This window comes from Nicotiana sylvestris, chromosome 7, assembly GCF_000393655.2.
Source record: "Nicotiana sylvestris chromosome 7, ASM39365v2, whole genome shotgun sequence".
NCBI lineage: Eukaryota > Viridiplantae > Streptophyta > Magnoliopsida > Solanales > Solanaceae > Nicotiana > Nicotiana sylvestris.
This window is the reverse complement of record NC_091063.1, coordinates 29,480,377-29,501,936: the sequence shown is the minus strand read 5'-3', so window position 1 is coordinate 29,501,936 and position 21,560 is coordinate 29,480,377. Positions and strand designations below refer to the sequence as shown.

General features: G+C 36.1%; 2 protein-coding genes across 2 annotated transcripts; both read left to right on the top strand.

Annotated features, from left to right (window-relative positions):
• Positions 1–369: 369 nt before the first annotated feature.
• Positions 370–804, top strand: LOC104232684 (uncharacterized). Its single transcript, XM_009785944.1, has one exon. It carries the CDS (start codon positions 370–372, stop codon positions 802–804), a length of 435 nt encoding a protein of 144 aa, XP_009784246.1.
• Positions 805–8,903: 8,099 nt separating this feature from the next.
• On the top strand, positions 8,904–9,278 carry LOC104232683 (B-box domain protein 31-like). Its single transcript, XM_009785943.2, has one exon. The coding sequence runs from the start codon at positions 8,904–8,906 to the stop codon at positions 9,276–9,278; it is 375 nt and encodes a 124-aa protein (XP_009784245.1).
• Positions 9,279–21,560: the final 12,282 nt, after the last annotated feature.

Genomic DNA, 21,560 nt, shown 5'->3' with positions numbered 1-21,560 from the left:
TACAAACCAAACCCCGAAAAGAACGAAGATATAACATGAGGAGGACTCACATCCAAACAGGGAACGACATCATCCCTACGTCAAGGCCCCCGCCCCTCCTTCCTTTAGCTATGATGATGGCCCACCTAGGTCAAGGACGAGGACTCACATGAACGAGAGAGGTATGCTCCTCCTTGTTATCTTCTCACAATTTTTGTATTTCGCCTAAAAAATAGTCTACGCCTTGGAGAAACTTGGAACTAAGGTAAAGTGGCCCCAAAGATGAGGTCTGATCTGAGTACCAGGAAATCCGACGCTCTTTATGAGTTCTACCAGGAACGCTGACACAAAACAGAAGATTGTATCACTTTAAGGAAAGAGGTAGTGAACATGTTGCAGCAAGGACACCTTAAAGAGCTGTTGAACGACAAAGGAAGGAACACCTTCGCAAGGGGTCAAGAGCGTCAAGGCTCGCTGAAGCTTCCCTCACCAGCTCGTACCATCAATATGATCATTGGTGGTAGCGATGACACTTCTAACAACGGTGTCAAGTTCAATGCCACTCACAAGATCACAAGATCGATCACCCATGAACGGTATGACATACTCGACGAGAGTATCATCTTCGATGAGTCAGATGCCAACAGTTTGACTTTCCCTCACAACAATGCTCTAGTCATTACTTTACGAATTGTATATACTGATGTTAAACATATCATGGTAGATGATGGGAGTGGAGCGTGTATTATCCATCCCCGAATCCTCACCCAGATGAGACTCGGCGACAAGATAGTGTCGCGCTGCATCATGCAACAATGCAGTTGAACAAACATCGGGAGAAATGATGCTCCCCATCCTTGTTGGTGGCATAACTCTGGAGACAACATTCCACATCAAGGACCAAACCATCGCATAAAACGCCATATTAGGACGATCATGGATACATTGTATGAGAGTTGTCCCCTCGAGATTATACCAAGTGATCAAATTCCCAACGACTTGGGGAATGTTCAACATACGAGGGGAACAACGCACGTCCCGGGAATGTTACCACATCGCCATGGATAGCACGACAACTCAACAAAAGAAAGATAAGGAAAAAAAGTGTAGCAATCAGCAGGGTCGAGGTCACAACAAGAAGAATCTAGGGATGCCATTATGGACCCCGAGACGGTCGAAGCAACGGACTTAGCAACAGAGGACCTCGACACCATTCAATTAGATCCTAGTGACCCCAGTAAAAGGGCCTACATTGGTTGAAAACTCCGAGAACCAAGTAAATTTAGTCAATTCTTAATAACAAACGCAGATTTATTTGCTTTCAGCCATGCAGCTATGCCGGGCATCCCCAAGGAGATCGCCACACACAAATTGAATGTCGACCCATTCTATCCTCCTGTAAGGCAGGTCTGACAAAAATTCAATCCCACCGTCAATGATGTCATCCACGAGGAGGTAAAAAAGCTATTAGAAAATTGCTCCATCAGGGAGTTGAAGTACCTCTGACGAGCGCAAAACACAACACAAAATTATTGTTCAGTGGTCAAAGATAGTATAGTAAAATATTGTCTCCACAGGGATTGGATTTAAATAATGTCCGAATAATTTCTTATTTAATTGCTATTCAGGATGATCAACACTTGAGTTAAATGATTATGAACTATGTTTAACTACTAAAATAATGCAATTGATAATTGACTGCAAAGAACTAGAGATTTGCAGAGTTGGTTTCTTATAAATGTGAGGAATAAGGGCTTGACAAGATAGGTACAAGATAGATATTTGGGATTTAACTCTAGTTTAATTCACGCTAATTTTCTAATAATTCTCACGAATTCACTCGGCGATTAGTTCAGACTTGTAGTCAAGACTCCTCTCTCGATTAAACCTTAAATCTACGAGGTGAACTAATATAAGCACTGTGAAAGTAAGTAAGCATGCGTTAATGGATTTGTCTTAAGGAAAACATCTCTCGAATATTCTCCTAACTTGATTCAATCAACAATTCAACAAGCTCTTTCGATTACTTAAGAGAATTAATGAATTAAATCAAACAAAATAATGCAAATATAATCACCAGAATATTCCTCTTTTGATTAAATAGACCGGTGAATAAAGTTGCAACGATTCAAAACTCCATAAACAAATTCAAACAAAAACTAGAGTTAAAATCCACAAATATTTATCATAACACCATATACGTCAAACCCTAAAGTAAACTATTATATAATCATGAAGGAAGTCACCACAAATATAATTAAAGAATAAGAAAGCATCAATCTAACGTTACAATCCAAACTTCCGTATTGAATTGATGGAAAGATGATGAAATCCTGAGAATTGTAGCCTCCATTGCTCTTTCAAAGCTTTTAAGGTCAAAAGTCCTCTCAAAATCGTGTTTTTAGTATATTTATACCATGTAGGAATGGGTCTGGATGAAACTACCCTTTCCAAGCCGAAGTGAGACAATTGGACCGCGAAAATACACTGACGCAACGCCCCATGCGCCACATTAGTGAGGATTTATAGAGAGTTGATTTTTCCACTTTGCAGGAATTTTACAATAGCTCTTTGAGCTCGCGGTGCAGTAGTACAATTTTCTCAGAGTAATTTTTGTTTTCTCACTTTTTGATATCCAGACTTGGTCCCCAACCTCCGAACGTGATCCCGACTTAATTTCTTGGGCGTTTACTCAGACTTCAAAGCTTCAACTTGCTCAAATTATCTCAAAATTATCTTAATAGCTCGGAATTATTTTCTACAAGGCATAAAACACCTAATAAGCGCAAATCACCATTATTTAAGCTCAACCACAAGTAAAATACAGTGATTATAGTGCAAACTATGACTAAAATAGGGGTTTCTAGCCTACCATCAATTCCAAGTGGATAGCCAACGTAATGATGGTAAAAAAATCGAAAATGGAGGATGTGTGTAGACTTCACAAACCTAAACAAAGCATGCCCGGAAGATTTATTCTTATTACCACATATCGACCAACTCATCGGCGCAACGGCTGGGCATGAGCTACTAGGTTTCCTGGACGCGTGCTCGAGTTATAACCAGATGCTCGTGGAAGAAGAGGACAAGGAGAAAACCATGTTCATCAGCCACAAAAGAACATATTGTTATAGGGTCATGTCATTCGAGTTGAAGAACGCAGGGGCTACCTAGCAGAGATTGGTCACAAGAATGTTCAAAGACCAACTCGGCAAGACCATGGAGGTATATATCGACAACATGTTAGTCAAGTCCGTGAGGAAAAAAGACCATATCGGCCACATGAAGGAAGCTTTCGACATACTAAAACAGTATGGGATGGAACTAAACCTAGAGAAATGTGCATTTGGCATCGCCTCGGAAAAATTAAGTATGCATTTTAATGTATTAGGCAATTTTTGAACATTTTACCAATTAAATTCTATATTGAGTTTTTCTTTATTTTATTGTATTTTACCCATCCCAAATAAGTATGTAATTTCTAGAACCTCTACTTTGTCTTAAAAGAAAAATTAATACAGAATCAGAGTGAAATGAACATGAATATATAATGGATTTGTGTGAACTTCTAAAACAAATGTCTTTTCCAGACATTTTTTTTTTTGAAGTAACAAAAATATAGAGGAGCTGACCAGATGTTGGTTGAGAAAGGATATTAAAATCATTACGTAACTATTATTTTTCCAACAAAAGCTGGGTCAAGGAAAATGCCGTCCACAATCCACATCCAACAACAATAACTCATACTAACTCTTTTAATGGCCTCACAAAACCACACATTTTATAAACCGTCCACTTGTTTCACTCCAAACCTTGGATTCATAGCCATCTGTTGTTTTGGTCCGATAGCCGTGAGTTTCTCATGACCCGGAATTTCACTCTCGGGATCGTGATGACGCCTAATATTTCACTTGTTAGGCATGTCAACATTAGAATAATTTTTAGCCATTTTAACAATTCAAATTAACTGATACCAATTATTTAAAGTGAATAAATTGAAATAGAACTAAAATAGAGTGAACAAAATCATAACAACCGCAATATCTAGATACAATCCCAGAACTGGTATCACAAGTGCATGAGCGACTAGAATAATAAAAATAATGATCTGAATGAAAATAAATCTATCGGAAATGAAATAAACAGTTAGGATAAAGTAGAAGGGGACTTCAGGGCTTCGAACGCCGAGCAGCTTTACCTCAAGGCTCCAATCCGACAATCAATCTGAGCAATCTAGTGAACGCCGCTGGGACAGACTCCAAAATCAGCACAAGAAGTGCAGAGTGTAGTATGAGTACAACCGACACCATGTACTTCGTAAGTGCCGAGCCTAACCTCAACGAAGTAGTGACGAGGCTAAGGCGGGTCACTTACAATAACCTGAACACAGTATAATAATAACAATAGGAAAGAAACGTAGGAAAAGTAAGGCAGTTAACTTATGAAAAATAAACTCAATCCTCGAAATCAGTAAAGCTAGAAATACCAGTACTTAGAATCTCGCATGAAAGCACCGAAGGCCAACAACACAACAAGGAATACAAAACACACAATTTGTTGCAGCGTGCAACCTGATCCCACCGTACAAACACAATCCTCCCTTATTTCACCATACCAATAACGAGAATAACATATAAAATCCGTTGCGGCGTGAAACCCGATCCCACCATATAATCAGAATCAATATCATAATCCTCCCTTATTCCACCATATCAAATCACATATAAAATTCGTTGCAGCGTGTAACCCGATCGCACCATATCAATCCTCCTTCATTTTACCTGTTGCGGCGTGCAACCCGATCCATAAAAAAAAATTAATAAGTGCAATTAATTTAACAACTCAAATCACAAGAATCTCTACGATTAAAGAAATATGGAATCAAAGCCATAAAAGGACCTCGTACCAAATCAAGGAATGCTACAATTAATACAAAGCAACAAGGCAAGCCAAATACATGACAATTAAAATATACAAGTAAGACAATTAAGGCAAATAGCAATTAATCATGGAAGCATGGAAAAAACGAACACTTTAATACAAGAAAAAATAAGTGGCAAGTAGCAAGTTAAGACATAGGAAGAAATTAAACCATGTAACACTTAAGACATAGAATAAAATAATTAATGAAATATGGGAAAACATGAAAACAACTAATCTGACGGCGTATATACACTCGTCACCTCGCATATACGATGATACACATGTAATTCACATAGCACATAGCTCAAGGGTTCCTAATTCCCTCAAATCAAGGTTAGACCCACTTACCTCGCTCTACAAGCAAATTAAACCTCAACTGGGGTCTTTCCTCTAAAATCTGCCTCCAAACCAATGGAATATAACCAAAATCACTCAATAACATCAAATAATGCTAGACAAACCAATTACAATACATAAAGTTAAGATCTTTATACTTTTTCAGAAAGTCAACCCCGGGTCCGCTTGGTCTAAACCCGAGATTCGGACCAAAACCCAATTACGCATTCAACCCCGAACTCGATTATGTAATTAGTTTCGAAATTCGACCTCAATTTGAGGTCTAAATCTTAATTTTACAAAACCCTCCAATTCTTCCCAAATCCCTAATTTTTTACCATGAAAGAACATATATTAAGGTTAGAAATTAATGGGTATTGATGGAAATGAAAGAAAACAAGTTAAAGTATACTAACCTATAAAATGGGTGATGAAATTTCTCTTTAAAATCGCCTTTAGGCCGAGCTCTAATGAAAAGATGGTGAAAAATGGGTGAAATCCCGTCTTTGGGATATTTAATAGACAAGCATCAGGCCTTCTTCGCGTTCGCGAAGTACAACAACCAATATGGCCTAAGCATTCAGGCGGTTCGTCACGCGTTCGCGAAGGGTCTTCCCCCCCCCCCAATTCTTTCGCTTTCGCGAGCCATAGCTCGCGTTCGCGTAGAACAAACCTCAGATCCCCTTCCCAGGCCCTTTACTCTTAGCGTTCGCATAGTGCTGGTCGCGTTCGTGGAGGGTGATCCTACCACAGTTTCGCATGCGCATACACAATCTTACGTTCGCATAGAGAAAAACCTCCCCCGGCCCAGTTCACTCTTCGCGGTCACGGGAGTATCACCGTGATTGCGAAGAAGAATACACTAGGTATAGCAGTAGCCCAAAAACTAGAAACTTTTCTAAATTCAAATGGTGTGTAGCTTTTCCGAAACTCACCCGAACCCTCGGGGCTCCAAACCAAACATACACACAAGTCCAACAACATCATATGAACTCGCTCTCTCAATCAAAATACTAAAATAACACCTAGAACTATAAATTGGATACCAAAACGGATGAATTTTTCAATGAAACTTACGAACATGCAATTTTTTCAACCAGACGTTCAAGTCATGTCAAATTAACTCCGTCTTGCACCAAATTTTGAAGAAAAGTCATAAATACTGTAATGAACTTATACCAAATTCTGTAACCGAAATCCGAATATGTTAGCAACAAAGTCAACCTACGGTCAATGTCAAGAATTCTTTAACCCTTTAAATTACTAGTTTTCAATAAATTATGTTAGATCAAGCTAGGGGCTTCCGAATTCGATTTCGGGCATACGCCCAAGTCCGAAATCATGATACGGACCCACCGGGACCGTCAAAATACTGGTCCGGATCCGTTTACATAAAACGTTGACCGTAGTCGTCTCAAATGAGCTTTAAGGTACGATTTTATATTTTCGTCAATTTTCTCATAAAACCTTTCCGGAATGAGGACACAGACTATGCACACAAATCGAGAAAGGATAAACGGAGCTATTCGAGATCTTGTAACACAGAAATAAAAGATAAAACTATAAATGACATATCGGGTCATCACATAGTTGGAGTCTGAATTATGATCATTGAGAGCGAAGTCAGAAATATTTTTGAGGGTATTCAAATTTAAAAAAAAAAAGTAAAAATAACTCCCCGATAAAGGGTGTTCCATATATATTATATATATCTAAAGTATGATATTTTACTTATATACACGCTATAATTTTTCGACGAAGGATGGTCAAATTAAGCACCCTTAGGACAATATAACTTCGTCTTTGAGCCTCAAAATGATTTAACTTGTATACACTTCTACGATAGTTTTAACTTATATATATAAATAATGTTCACATTATTTATATATTTTAGTTTATTATAGAAAGTCAGTTATTTTAATTTATATTACCAAGTTAAGCTTATTTTAGACAGCGTAATATCTGTTTTTTAAAATTATTTTAATTTGGTAAACAAAAGAATTATTATACACGCGGCAATTAAACTCATATAGTAAAAATGGTTACACCAAACCTCAACCACTTCAAGATTTTAGACAGAGTAGGAAAAGCCTACGGAAACAGGGCCAGGTCCAGCGTAGCGATGCCGAGTTCATCTGAACCCATTACTTTCAGCACGAAACATAAATTTATGTACAAAACATATTTGAATTAGAAACAAATAGTAAATATAACTCATAACTTTAACCATACAAAAAATTCAATACTAATTTTTTTAGATAATGAATGCATAAAATTCAAATTCGGAATCCGTCTATAACCATGGAAAACATGAGTGGAGCCAAATCAGTTCTCCAGATATAGTTATTATGTGGCAATTCCAAGTTTCAACCACAGAATAAGATACTTGTTTCACAAGCCAAAGGTTTTGTAGTTTCAGATTACAGACCTATCTGTCGCCACTCAACTTCATGCACGTTTATGTTTTTTTATGAATGGCCCTACTTTAAGTGAAAAAGAATCAGAATTCTGAGAAAGAGGTGTTAACTCAATATTTCTCGATCACCAAAAGAAATAGAAAAAAAACAAAGGATTTTGTCATTTTGGTAGATGTAGGGTGGCTATTTCCATAAACTCATTAGATGGTGGGGTTCCATTGTTAATGTCTTTAATTCTTGGCCATACAACTCTTCTTTCTTTAGTGATCTAAATATTGACATGGTAGCCACTCATCAACCAAATATCATGGCTCATAACATTCTACTTCCCTATCCCCTCCCCTCCCCCCCCTCTCCCCCCAACCCTTATGGGCAATACCACTCCCAAGATCCTCTTTTGCAGTTTCTTGCCTTAATCTTTTTTTTAAAGAGAAAACCGATCATTTTTAGCCAATTTACTTTATTAACCCTTAAGAAATAACATAATTGATTTTATACCATCAAGGTACAGTGAAATGGATAAAATTCCTCTGAAAGGTTTTTGCTTTAATAGGTGTTATGTTGCATGAATTCGAATTAGTCGAGCCTCAATAAGAATATCGGATATCTATTAGAAAACCAAACGAAAGTTGATTTTATAAAATCAGAAAATATGGTAGAATAATCAGAGTTGGTTATAGTAGGCGTTTGGACCTAAGAATTGTGAAATTCCAAAAAAAAAAGTAAAAAAAAAATTCAAGTGAAAATGATATTTAAAAATTAAGTTGTGTTTTGGCATGAACACAATTTGAAGCTGTTTTTGAATTTTTGTGACAGATTTAAAGTGAAAATTTTGAAAAATAGTTTTTTGGAGTTTTTCAAATTTCGGAAAAATTTCGAAATCAACTTTAAATGAAATTTAAATTTTTCATGGCTAACCATTGCTTCCGAAAAATAGTGAAAAAATTTCGAAAAAAGTGAATTTTTTTATGGCCAAACGGACCCATAGTATATACTGTTCCTGTAAAACTCTTATATTTAATTTTTTTACTTTATTAAGTCTAACAAAATAACACAAAAAAGAAGGTGCATGAAAAAGTAATCTAAAATTCCTATAGTGGCAATATTGTCTTTCTAACCACATTCCTATTTTCCCCACGAAAATCATGCCTTAGAAACAAGATACCCCTACATTCACAAACTCCTATAAATGGCCACTCTCAACCACATTTTCTGGCACCTCTATTTTCCTTAAAACAAGATTTAAAGATGTGTAGGGGAACAAAAGCTGAAGAGGATACTAAACCAAAAGCCTATTGCCTGAAAGAGAAAGAAGCCAATATTGGCTCTATAATTTATTGTGAGCTGTGTAGTTCAGAAGCTTCTGTTTATTGTCAAGCCGACAATGCTTATCTTTGCAGGAAATGCGACAGATGGGTTCATGGGGCTAATTTCTTGGCTCAGAGACACGTTAGGTGCTTTCTTTGTAACGTTTGCCGGAGCTTAACACGGCGGTTTTTGGTCGGAACTTCGTCGGAAGTGATAATTTTGCCTTCAGTTGCCAGTTTGGAACAGAGAAGTAGAAGGACGGATGCTGATTCTGAATCAACTGACTCAAGAAAAGAGCCTTTCTTGTTTATCTGATGTGTTATGTTTTTTTTTTCCAACTTCCAATTGAACAGTGAGCAAAGAACTTCAGATTACATGCATCAAAGTTGCCTTAACTTTTTTTTGGGGGGGGGGGGGGGGTTTAATTCTGGTCTTGGACTATATCTAGAGTAGTGTAAATTCATGATTGTACAATATTAGCGGTTAATTGCACGGATAATAATTCAACTCGTTGCATTACAGTTACTAAATTATTCTTGAAATAAGAGAATCACCAAGTTTACATAAAACTCACTAAACTATTTTATGGAAAAGAAATAGCTCAATCTTTCCCTAAGTATCACAAAAACTTTTCATTATTCTGTCAAAATTGATCAAGGTCATGTGCATGGGCATTGTAGTCTTTTCGAACAATATCAGAAGCTATAGATGCTTACCAGTTTTAAATGATAGTCACGCAATAAAAGGTAAAATGATAAAACAATTAATGCAAGTGTTGTGTGTCTCTACAGGACTATTGAGTGAAGCTGAAATTTTACTTTTAATAGTTTAGGACTATTAAATGAAGCTTTACATTTGCTATATAAAATTTAGATGGATATGAAATACTCCTATTGAATGAAAGTCAATGTAAAAGAAAAAATGACACTAATAGCCGCTATAAAAATAATAATCGAAAAAATATATTAAATTTGTATATTTTTTGTGTTTAGATTCATTATGTATATTATATAAATTTTATACACTTTTTCGATTACGAAATATAAATAGTTTCTAGTATGGGCTAAAAGTGATAATACCCCTATATAAAAACACATAGTGTAGTCCATGTGTATGAAGGATTACGTATAGGTGTTCGTGACACGCAGCGGAAGACAATAACAATCCTAGGCAAATCTTTTCGTGTTTAAAATTTATTTACATGCCAAAGATCGGATCTAAGACGTACCTGGTAAAGAGAGTCTCGTTTCAAAATTCTTTGATAGTGCGAAGACTCTATGCATATCAACACCGAGACCGATCCTTTGCTATCAACTCTTTGATCAATGAAACCCGTGAACAAAATTGAACAAAATATTGTGCTGAAATTTTTCTCAAAAATTCCAACTCAAAGGTACAAGAACAAGAAATATTTTTTTTTGTAATTGTATTTTCTTTCTTGGCTTTGAATTGTACTCTCACTTTCATAAAGTGGTTTTCTTACTGCTCATCCGAAGTTGTAACTTCCTCACGTTATTTGATGATGTGTGTATATATATACTCTAGCACCAAACTGTTTCCTTGGGTTAACTAGAAAAATCGTAAAGACCAATGCATAAATTGAACTTTCATAATTTTATATAGAAAACTACTAATCCCATTACTCATGGGATAATGAGAGCCGCACATCCTTTATGGACTTTCTACTTAATCCAACTCAAAGTTGGTTTTAACTTATGAGCCCTTTTTAATAATATTTTCCTACTGAAAATATAATCCCATTCCAAATGGGTTTGAGTTGCCAACAATTACTTTTTTGTCGATTTTACACGTGAATTCAATTCTAACTTGAATTCCACAACTTAGTCAACATTATAGTCATATACACAAATATTAATTATAATTACCAAGTACATATATATATATATATATATATATATATATATATATATATATATATATATAGAGATGTAATTTAATTTTCTATTCCAAATAGAAAACTTCAATTTGTTTACCATATTAATTATATCTTCTGTGCTAGCAAAGAATATAATAATATTTTATTAGGACTAATAACTAAATTATTTGACTTATTAAATTCTATAATTTAATTATCAAATAGTAAAGTAATTAATCCTTTAACAAAGATCACAACACTCGTTAGTGTGCGACCCCATAGGTTCAATACTAAGCCGGTAGTAAATTAATCAGATCAATATACTAATCAAGGGTGTTGTCTAGCAACACTCCTTAACGACTGGATAGAATGAAGTATACAATTTACTCTTAAGAACCAATAGAAGAATAATATAGTAATTCCTTCTGTCCTTATAGCTCTGGATCACCCTAGGATATGGTTCAACTGTCAAATCCTAATAAGCGACCAACTATGTGTTCATGTCAAATATAATCAACCATTGAATGACCTAAGAAACTCTTTTCTTCTTTCATTCAATTGCCCTGGCCAAGGTCTTAGTTTGGTCGTTTATAATTCATGACAACATGGAGTTTAAACTCATTATCAAGACTTGACAGATTCCATCTTGATCAATCACTAATTCTACAAGCATTTAATCATACCCAATATCCTTTCAACTATCGCCCTAGGGCCATAGGTGTCTGGTATCAAAGCACAATAAATAACTTGTCAATTATTATAATGATATCAGGTCAAAGGAAATATTTACATCGCATTCTTCAAGAGAATATCCTATTGACAGTTATGATAATACTAACCATTTGGAATTATCCAATGAGTCGGTTCAATGATCATATCTCTATATACATCATCTATCTATGTGATTTAGTTAATGAGATCAACTAATCTTTATCCAATAAAGATGATCAGATAATTATTGATCTAACCGGATTATTAATGTCCAAATTAATAATCCTACGATCAAGAACAAATTTAGATTTAATTATAAAAGACTTTGCTCTCATTATCATGATCTCTATCATGATGACAAATCTCAAAAATCAAGGACCTTATCAAATTAATCAAACAATTAATAATAACTATGATAAAAGAATGCCATATTTTGTTATATCAAATAACGTTCACAAAAATATGTTCAAATCATCAAATATGAGATTAGATCTAGTGCATATCTACTATATCCCTAACAATCTCCCACTTGCACTAGAGCCAATCGCCCTTGTACTTCATTCCCAATTTCTACTTGCGCTTGTCAAACTCTTTTGCACCAAGATCTTTAGTGAATGTGTCTGGAGCATTTTTCTTTCCATAAACCTTTTAAATCTAGACGTCTCCACGTTTAGTGATCTCTCTTATCAAGTTATACATTCGCAGAACGTGTTTGGATTTTTGGTGTGATCTTGGTTCTTTTGCTTGAGCAATGGCTCTAGTGTTGTCACACAACAATAGAATTGTACCTTCTATTGAAGGAACCACACCAAGTTCAGTTAAGAACTTTTTCATCCATACAGCTTTCTTAGTAGCTTCACTAGCTACTATATATTCTGCTTTAGTCACTGAATCAACTACTGTAGCTTGTTTGGAACTTTTCCAACTCACTGCACCACCATTTAAGGTAAACACATAACCAGAAATAGATTTGCTATCATCTTTATCTGAAGAGAAACTTACATCAATTTAACCTTCAAGTTTCAACTCAGAATATCCATAAATGAGGAATTGGTCATTAGTCCTTCTTAAGTACTTAAGAATGGTCTTCACCATCTTCCAATATTCCTCACAAGATTTGCATGGTATCGGCTAGTTACTCCAAGTGCATAAGCCATATCAGGATGTGTACATGTCATAATATACATGATAGCTCCCACTACACTAGCGTATGGGATCCTACTCATGCGTTCTCTCTCTTCAGGTGTTTTAGGACAATCCTCCCTACTGAGAGTAATTCCAGTGTCTATCGGTAGATAGCCTCTTTTGGAATTATCCATATTATACCTCTTTAAGATGGTATCAATGTACAAAAACTGGGAAAGTCCAAGCAACTTCCTAGATCTATCTCTATAGATCTTTATTCCTAATATATAAGCTGCTTCTCCCAAGTCTTTCATGGAGAACTATTCAGATAGCCAAATCTTAGTACTTTGCAATGCCGGTATGTCATTCCCTATGAATAAAATATCATCAACATACAACACTAAGAATATAATTGTGCTCCCACTAACCTTTTTGTACACATAAGGTTCTTCTTCGCATCTAATAATTGAACTTTTCAATTGTCTTGTTAAAGCGAATATTCCAACTTCGAGAAGCTTGCTTTAGTCCATAAATGGATCTTTGTAGCTTGTAAATTTTATTATGAACAGATGAAGATGTAAAACCTTCAGGTTGTGTCATGTACATATCCTCTTCTAGCTTACCATTAAGGAAAGTTGTTTTCACATCCATTTGCCATATTTCATAATCATAGTATGCTGTTATAGCAAGCAAAATCCAAATTGATTTGAGCATTTCCACCGGAGAGAAAGTCTCGTCATAGTCAACTCTTTCTTTCTGACGATATCCCTTGGCAACAAGATGGGCTTTGTAGGTCTCCACCTTTCCGTCTACTCCAATCTTTTTCTTAGAAACCCATTTACAACCTATAGGTTTTATATCCTTTGAAGGTTCAACTAAAGTCCATGCTTCATTTTCCTTCATGGATTCCTTTTCGGATTCCATGGCTTCTTACCACTTCTCATCATTAGAACTTTGTATAAACTCTTCATAGGTCTTAGGGTCATCATTATAATGATCAACCTTATTTGATACATCATCTTGTACCATTAAATTTAATCTAGCTGGTACATGACGTTCTCGTGTGGACCTTCTAAGAGGTACTTATACAACCTGTTCACCTTGTGCTGGATTTGGTTGTTGTTCAATTTGGTTTGGAACTGGTTCATTAACCTGTTCTTGAACTTTATTTAGTTCTTGAACTTCAACCGTTGAAGATGGCAACTTCAAAACATCCAATAAAGGTTCTTCAACTTGGGTTTCATGATCTTTACATTGTGTTGATTCATTAGTATCTTGAACTTCATCAAGTTCTATTTCTGCATTACAATTTCCTTCTAAAAGAAATTCCCTTTCCAAAAAGGTTTCTCCTCTGGCCATAAACACTTTATAGTCAGAAGGATGATAGAAATAATATCCTATTGTTTCTTTGGGATACCCAATGAACCTACACTTATCAGATCTTGAGTCAAGTTTATCAAACTGTAGTCTCTTAACATAAGATGGACAACTCCAAACTTTAATATGTTTAAGGTTAGGCTTACATCCTTTCCATATTTCATATGGTGTTGTAGAGACTGACTTAGTGGCAACTTTATTAAGTAAGTATGTTGCTGCTTCCAAAGCATATCCCCATAAATTTATTGGAAGATCAGTGAACCCCATCATAGATCTCACCATATCTAATAAGGTTCGATTTCTCGTTTCAGACACACTATTGTGTTGTGGTGTTCCTGGAGGTGTCCACTATAAGAGAATCCCATTCTCTTTGAGATATCTGGTAAAATCTTCATTAAGATATTCTCCACCTCTATCAGACCTTAGTACTTTGATACTTTTACCAGTCTGCTTTTCAACTTTACTACGGAAAGATTCAGACTTGTGTTTCATAAGATACACAAATCCATATCATCAGTGAAGGTGATGAAGTAAGAATATCCATCTCTAGCTTGAATTTTAATGGGCCCACAAACATCTGTATGAATTAGTCCCAATAATTCAGAAGCTCTTTCTCCACTTCCAGTAAATGGAGATTTGGTAATTTTTTCCTTTGAGACAAAATTCACAAGTTGGATATGATTCAAAATCATATTTGTCAAGGTACCCTTCCTTGTACAACTTGTTAATTCTTTTCTCTCCAATATGACTAAGCCTACAATGCCAAAGGTATGTATGATTCACTTGATCATCTCTTTTCCTCCGAAGACTTGAAACATGCACAATCGAATTAGCATTCAAATTAAGTAAGACATAAAAATCATGTTGGAGATAGCCATTCACATATAAATTATCACTATAATAAATAGAGCAAATACCATTGCCTATGTTAATGCGAAAACCACGTTTGTCTAACATAGAAGCTGAAATTATGTTCGAAACAAATTTAGGAACGTAATAACAATCCTCCAACATAAGTAATTTTCCCGTAGGTATTATTAAAGAAATTAATCCTACAACTACGGCCGCAACTTTTGCACCATTTCCAACTTGTAGATTCACTTCTCCTTTCTTTAGTCTCCTACTTATCTTGAACCCTTGCAACATATTGCAGATGTTATAACCACTGCCAGTATCTAATACCCACAGTGAAGAATTAGTAGTAGCTAAAGAAACCTTGAAAAAAACTTTCATTAATGTGTCACCTTGTTTCTTGTCCTTTAGAGTTGCAAGATATTCCTTGCAGTTTCTCTTCCAATGCCCTTTCTTCTTACAGTGAAAACATTCAGCATTATATACTGACTGCAAGATCAAATTTTCAGAAATCTCTTTACCAAACTTGTACCCCAACTTTTCATGTTCTTCGGTAAGAACAATCATATGATTGATAAGGGGTCCAACTGGAGAGTTTTCAATGTCCAACTGTGTATCAATCATCTTCTTAAGATATTCAATGATTGCAATTGGATCCATATTCTGATGTTTTCTCTGGAGTTCAAAACTCATAGAAGCGAGAATTATGTGTTTAATACCAAGGCATTCTTCCAAGTATTTTTGATAAACCTTGGTGCCTTGAACATCATTCTCTGGTGGGATTATCTTTGCAGGCTTATGAATCATATCAATGAGCTTTTCATGCATGAGAATAATTCTCAAATTTCTATACCAGTCATCAAAGTTTGATCCTACTAACTTGTTGGTCTCAAGTATTTCACGTAGTGATATAACAGACATATTTTCACTAATTATTTTATACTATTTGCCCTCATTATAGTTTACGAAATCTTTATTTCTGTCAGTGGAGTAAAAGAATCCTTTAACAATATGTATAAGCCCCTTGGAAGTCAAGTCGTTTCTCACATATATTTTAAACGTAGGTACTCTTACTAATTGTATCCCCATACAATTTTCTTAAATAGCTCTATGTCAAATAGTCCCCTGGTAGTCAGGTCGATCCTATTGGCATAGTTGAGTTCAACCATCATGATAGCAAAGAACTTATTAAATTTTATACTCCCCCGAGTGGTCCAGACGTCTAGTGTAACATTGAATAATTCTTTCAATCCATACATCTAATGCAATAAATAATTTAACATATTCTCGAACTATAAGTCTCCTGGTAGTCAGGCCACTCCTTATAAACAAGAAATAAGTAAAATTATTTACCTTGATGGATAGCTCTATAGTAAAATATCTTTTATTTTATTATTTAAGAACCCAAATTTTAGTAAGAGGGAATAGTTACTAAAACAACTTTTAATAACAAGAAGAACAAATCTTTATAGCATGTGAATTTAGTTCAAGTTGTCTGCATGCTTAGTTCTAAATTGATTTACATCACATGTAATAAATTATTCAAAATTATGTAATGAACAAGCACGTGACATAAAAACTAAATTCAACATCTTCTAACATGTTTATCTTATATATCACATATATCACAAAAAAGTAATTCATGCCAGAATATCATTATTAATTAACATCTCATGAATTAATACCAATTAAAAATAATAATAGAATCATGTAACCTATTATAGATTCCCGTCGTATCTAATACAAAATTTCAAATTCAAGTTACGAACTATCTCAATAGTTTAACTTATATGTATATATTTTATTCATAATAAAGTTATATCAATCCATATGCGTTCAAACAATTTGACTATTACACAAGACACATGTATTATAGTATGAACTCTTCAAATATAATTTTAAATATTTCGTAAATAAATTTTGGACACAATAAACCATGGCTCTGATACCACTGAAGGATTGCGTATTGGTGTTCGTAACACGCAGCGGAAGACAATAACAATCCTAGGCAGATCTTTTCGTGTTTAAAATTTATTTACATGTCAAAGATCGGATCTAAGACGTACCTGGTGAAGAGAGTCTCATTTCAAATTTCTTCGATAGTGCGAAGACTCTATGCGTATCCACACCGATACCGATCATTTGCTACCAACTCTTTGATAAATGAAACTCGTGAACAAAATTGAACAAACTATTGTGCTGAAATTTTTCTCAAATATTCCAACTCAAAGGTACAAGAACAAGAAACACTTTTCTTGTAATTGTATTTTCTTTCTTGGCTTTGAATTGCACTCTCACTTTCATAAAGTAGTTTTCTTGCGGCTCATCCGAAGTTATAACTTTCTCACGTTATTTGGTGATGTGTGTGTATATATATATATACTCCAGCAGCAAACTGTTTCCTTAGGTTAGCTAGAAAAACCATAAAGACCAATGCATAAATTGAACTTTCATAATTTTATATAGAAAACTACTAATCCCGTTACTCATGGGATAATGAGAGCCACACGTCCTTTATGGACTTTCTAGTTAATCCAACTCAAAGTTGGTTTTAACTTATGAGCCCTTTTTAATAATATTTTCCTACTGAAAATATAATCCCATTTCAAATGGGTTTGAGTTGCCAACAATTCTTTTTTTTCGATTTTACGCGTGAATTATTGAATTCACAACTTAGTCAACATTATATTCATATACATAAATATTAATTTTAATTACCAAGTACATATATATATATGATGTAATTTAATTTTCTATTCTAAATAGAAAACTTCAATTTGTTCACCATATTAATTATATCCTCTGTGCTAGCAAAAAATATAATAATATTTCTGTCATGACTCAAATTCTAACCATGGTCGTGATGGCGTCTATCGTGTTACAAGGCAAGCCTATTCCCAAAATATTACTAATTAATTGATTATAAGAATTTAATAAAAAAATTCAATAATTTAATTCCTGATAAACTAAACTAACTCTAAATATAAATAATATAAAATACGAAAATGAGTCCCAAACATCGGGGTGTCATTAAGTCATGAGTGTCTAAAACTATAAACTAAGATATATAAACTGTCTAACTGTCCAAAAGAAGAAATGACAAGAGGAGTAACAAGGTCTTGCAGATGCTAGCAGGTACCTTGCAATCTCCAAAGATAGCCGGCCTGAACTCAAAAATCGCCGCGCTCTAACTCACCTGGATCTGTACATAAAGTGCAGGGTGTAGTGTCACGGCCCGGATTTTCCACCATCGGGAGTCGTGATGGCGCCTACTCGTAGAAGCTAGGCAAGCCAGAAAAATTTAAAAATCTTCAACTACTTTATTTTAAGCCTTTTAACAACTTGCATTAACAAGTGATAAATATTTAAATGATAGCGGAAGATTAAATTAAACGGAAGACATAGATGAATATAATACCAAAATCGATATGAAAAGCCAACATATGTCTCTACCTAGAAACCGGTGTCACAACATTCACGGACCGTCTATGACTATTACATACAAATGTTTGAAGGAAGGAAACACAGTCTGTCTCTGATACAAGTGATAGTAGAGCATGATAATAGATAGAAGAGATGTCGGGCCTGCAGATGCTTGCAGGACTACCTCGGACTCTTTGTGGACTGAAGGCTGGCTCCCAAGCTACTGATCCAATGCTGCTCCGGTATCTGTACAGAGTACAGAGTGTAGCATCAGCACAACCGAACCCATGTGCTGGTAAGTGTCTGGCCTAACCCCGGCGAGGTAGTGATGAGGCTAGGACCGGACTCCAGATAAACCTGTGCAGTTATATAACATATGGTGGAAAATAAACAGGAATAAGTAGTTTAAATGGGAGGGGGTACATGCTTCGGGGAACATATCAAATCCAACAGCAACTTAATAAGATATGAAAGGACAGTTCAATAGCTACAACAATACAAAAATAATACTGTTGCGGCGCGCAACCCGATCACTTATCATTTAATATTATTGCGGCATGCAACCCGATACACAAATATATAACTGTTGCAGCGTGCAACCTGATCCAATAATATCTGTTGCGGCGTGCAACCTGATCCAATATAATATCTAATGCGGCGTGCAACCCGATCCAATATAATATTTAATATCTGTTGCGGCGTGCAACCCGATCCATAAATATATATAATAATGTTGCGGCATGCAACCTGTCCCAAATATACAGTCAACAATGATCATAATAACAGTCCTGGCAAGGGGTCAACAATGAACTATACTATCCCGGCAAGGAAATTCAATAGTACAAGTATATGCATCCCGGCAAGGGAGAATCAGCTATAACCAATCTTAACTCAACTCCTACTCATCTCAATTATCATTATTTCTCAATTATAAGTATCTTCCACGAAAATAAACTTAACGCTTTACTCATAATCAAGATTTCACCCATTATAGCATTCGTAGTATCATTTAAGAACACAACAGGTATCAATTTGGTTAAAACCCGAAGTTCGAACCAAAACCTGATTACCCGTTCCCCCACAAACTCAAATATATAATTTGTTTTGAAATCGGACCTCAAATCGAGGTCCAAATCCCCAATTTTTGAAAAACCTAGGTTCTACCCAAAACACCCAATTTCCCCCATGAAAATCATTTATTTGAAGTTGAAATCATGTTAAAAGATGTTAATGATTGAAGAAAACTAGTTAAAAATGACTTACAATTGATTTGGAGAAGAAAGGTTGTTTGAAAAATCGTAAGGTTGTTTGAAAAATCGTATCTTATGTCTTTTTTGGGGTTTTGAAAAATGAAAAATAACTAAAAATCTCGTCTATCTATATCCCTCTCAGACCCCCGGGGCGGACCGCACAAAATGGACTGCGGCAGCATAGGCCTTCCTGGGATATTGCGGTCTAGTTCCCTGTGCGGACCGCACGAAATGGACTGCAGCCGCAAAGGCCTCCACCGCGCACCGCACAAAGCCGACCGTGGAACACACTGGTCCCCTACCGCGGTCGCACATGTTTTTGTGCGGACCGCACTGGCGGGTTCAGAGACCTACAACTTCTCTGAACCTGCCACAACTATGTTTTTAGGCCTAAGGCATCCCAAAACCTACCCGAAACTCACCCGAGCCCTCGGGATTCCAAACCAAGCACACACAAAACCTAAAAAGCATCCTACGGACTTATTCGTGTAATTAAATCATCAAAATAACATCATGAACATCAAATTAAATCTCGAGATCAATGAAATTTTCTCAAAACTTCTTTAAACATCAACTTTGCGATTTAAGACCGAATCACATCATATGACATCCGTTTTTCACCAAATTCCACATAAATATCTTGAATCATATATAAGACCTGTACCGGGCGCTGAAACCAAAATACGGGCCCGATACCATCATGTTCTAAGCAAATTTTATTTCAATTTTCCTTAAACAATTTCCTTTAAAAATTCATTTCTCAGGCTTGGGACCTCGGAATTTGATTCCGGGCATACGCCCAAGTCCCACATTTTCCTATAAACCCTCTAGGACCGTCAAATCATGGGTTCGGGTCCTTTTATCCAAAACGTTGATCGAAGTCAAATTTATTCATTTTACAGTCAAAACTTATCATTTTCACAGATTTTCACATTTAAGCTTTCCGGCTAAGCGCCCGGACTACGCACGCAAATCGAGGTAGTGCCATGGGAGGTTTTTAAGGCCTCGTAAACACAGAATTTAATTTAAAGCAAGTGATGACCTTTTGGGTCATCACATTCTCCACCTCTAAAACAACCGTTCATCCTCGAACGGACAGAAGAAGGAAGTACCTAAGTTGGGGAAAAGATGGGATAACGGCTCCACATATCGGACTCTGACTCCCACGTCTATGCCTTAGGAGGATGACCTCTTCACTGAACACGAACAGAAGGAAAACTCTTCGACCTCAACTGACGAACCTGCCGGTCTAGAATGACTACCGGCTCTTCCTCATAAGACAAGTCCTTGTCCAACTGGACAGTGCTGAAATCTAACACGTGGGATGGATCGCCGTGATACTTCCGAAGCATGGACACATGAAACACTGGATGCACGACTGATATGCTCGGCGGCAATGCAAGTCTATAAGCCACCTCTCCCACTCGATCAAGAATCTCAAACGGACCAATGAATCTAGGGCTAAGCTTACCCTTCTTCCCAAATCTCATCACGCCCTTCATAGGCGACACTCGGAGCAATACCCACTCACTGACCATAAAGCCACATCTCGAACCTTGCAATCTGCATAACTCTTTTGCCTGGACTAAGCTGTACGAAGCCTATCCTGAATAATCTTGACCTTGTCCAAGGCCTCCTAAACCAGATCCGTACCCAACAACCAAGCCTCTCCCGGCTCAAACCATCCAACCAGAGACCGACACCGCCTACCATATAAAGCCTCATAAGGAGCCATCTGAATACTCTACTAGTAGCTATTGTTGTAGCCAAACTCTACTAAAGGCAAAAACTGATCCTACGAGCCTCCAAAGTCGATGACACAGGCTCGAAGCATATCCTTCAAAATCAGAAAAGTCTACTCGGACTGGCCGTCTGTCTGAGAATGAAATGCTGTACTCAACTCAACTTGAGTGCCCAACTCTTGCTGAACTGCTCTCCAGATTCGTGAGGCAAACTGCATACCTCGATCCGAAATGATAGACA

What these genes read in the sequence shown, in the direction of transcription:
- LOC104232684 (XM_009785944.1), top strand. Translation starts at nt 370, where the DNA reads ATGTTGCAGCAAGGACACCTTAAAGAGCTGTTGAACGACAAAGGAAGG.
- LOC104232683 (XM_009785943.2), top strand. Translation starts at nt 8,904, where the DNA reads ATGTGTAGGGGAACAAAAGCTGAAGAGGATACTAAACCAAAAGCCTAT.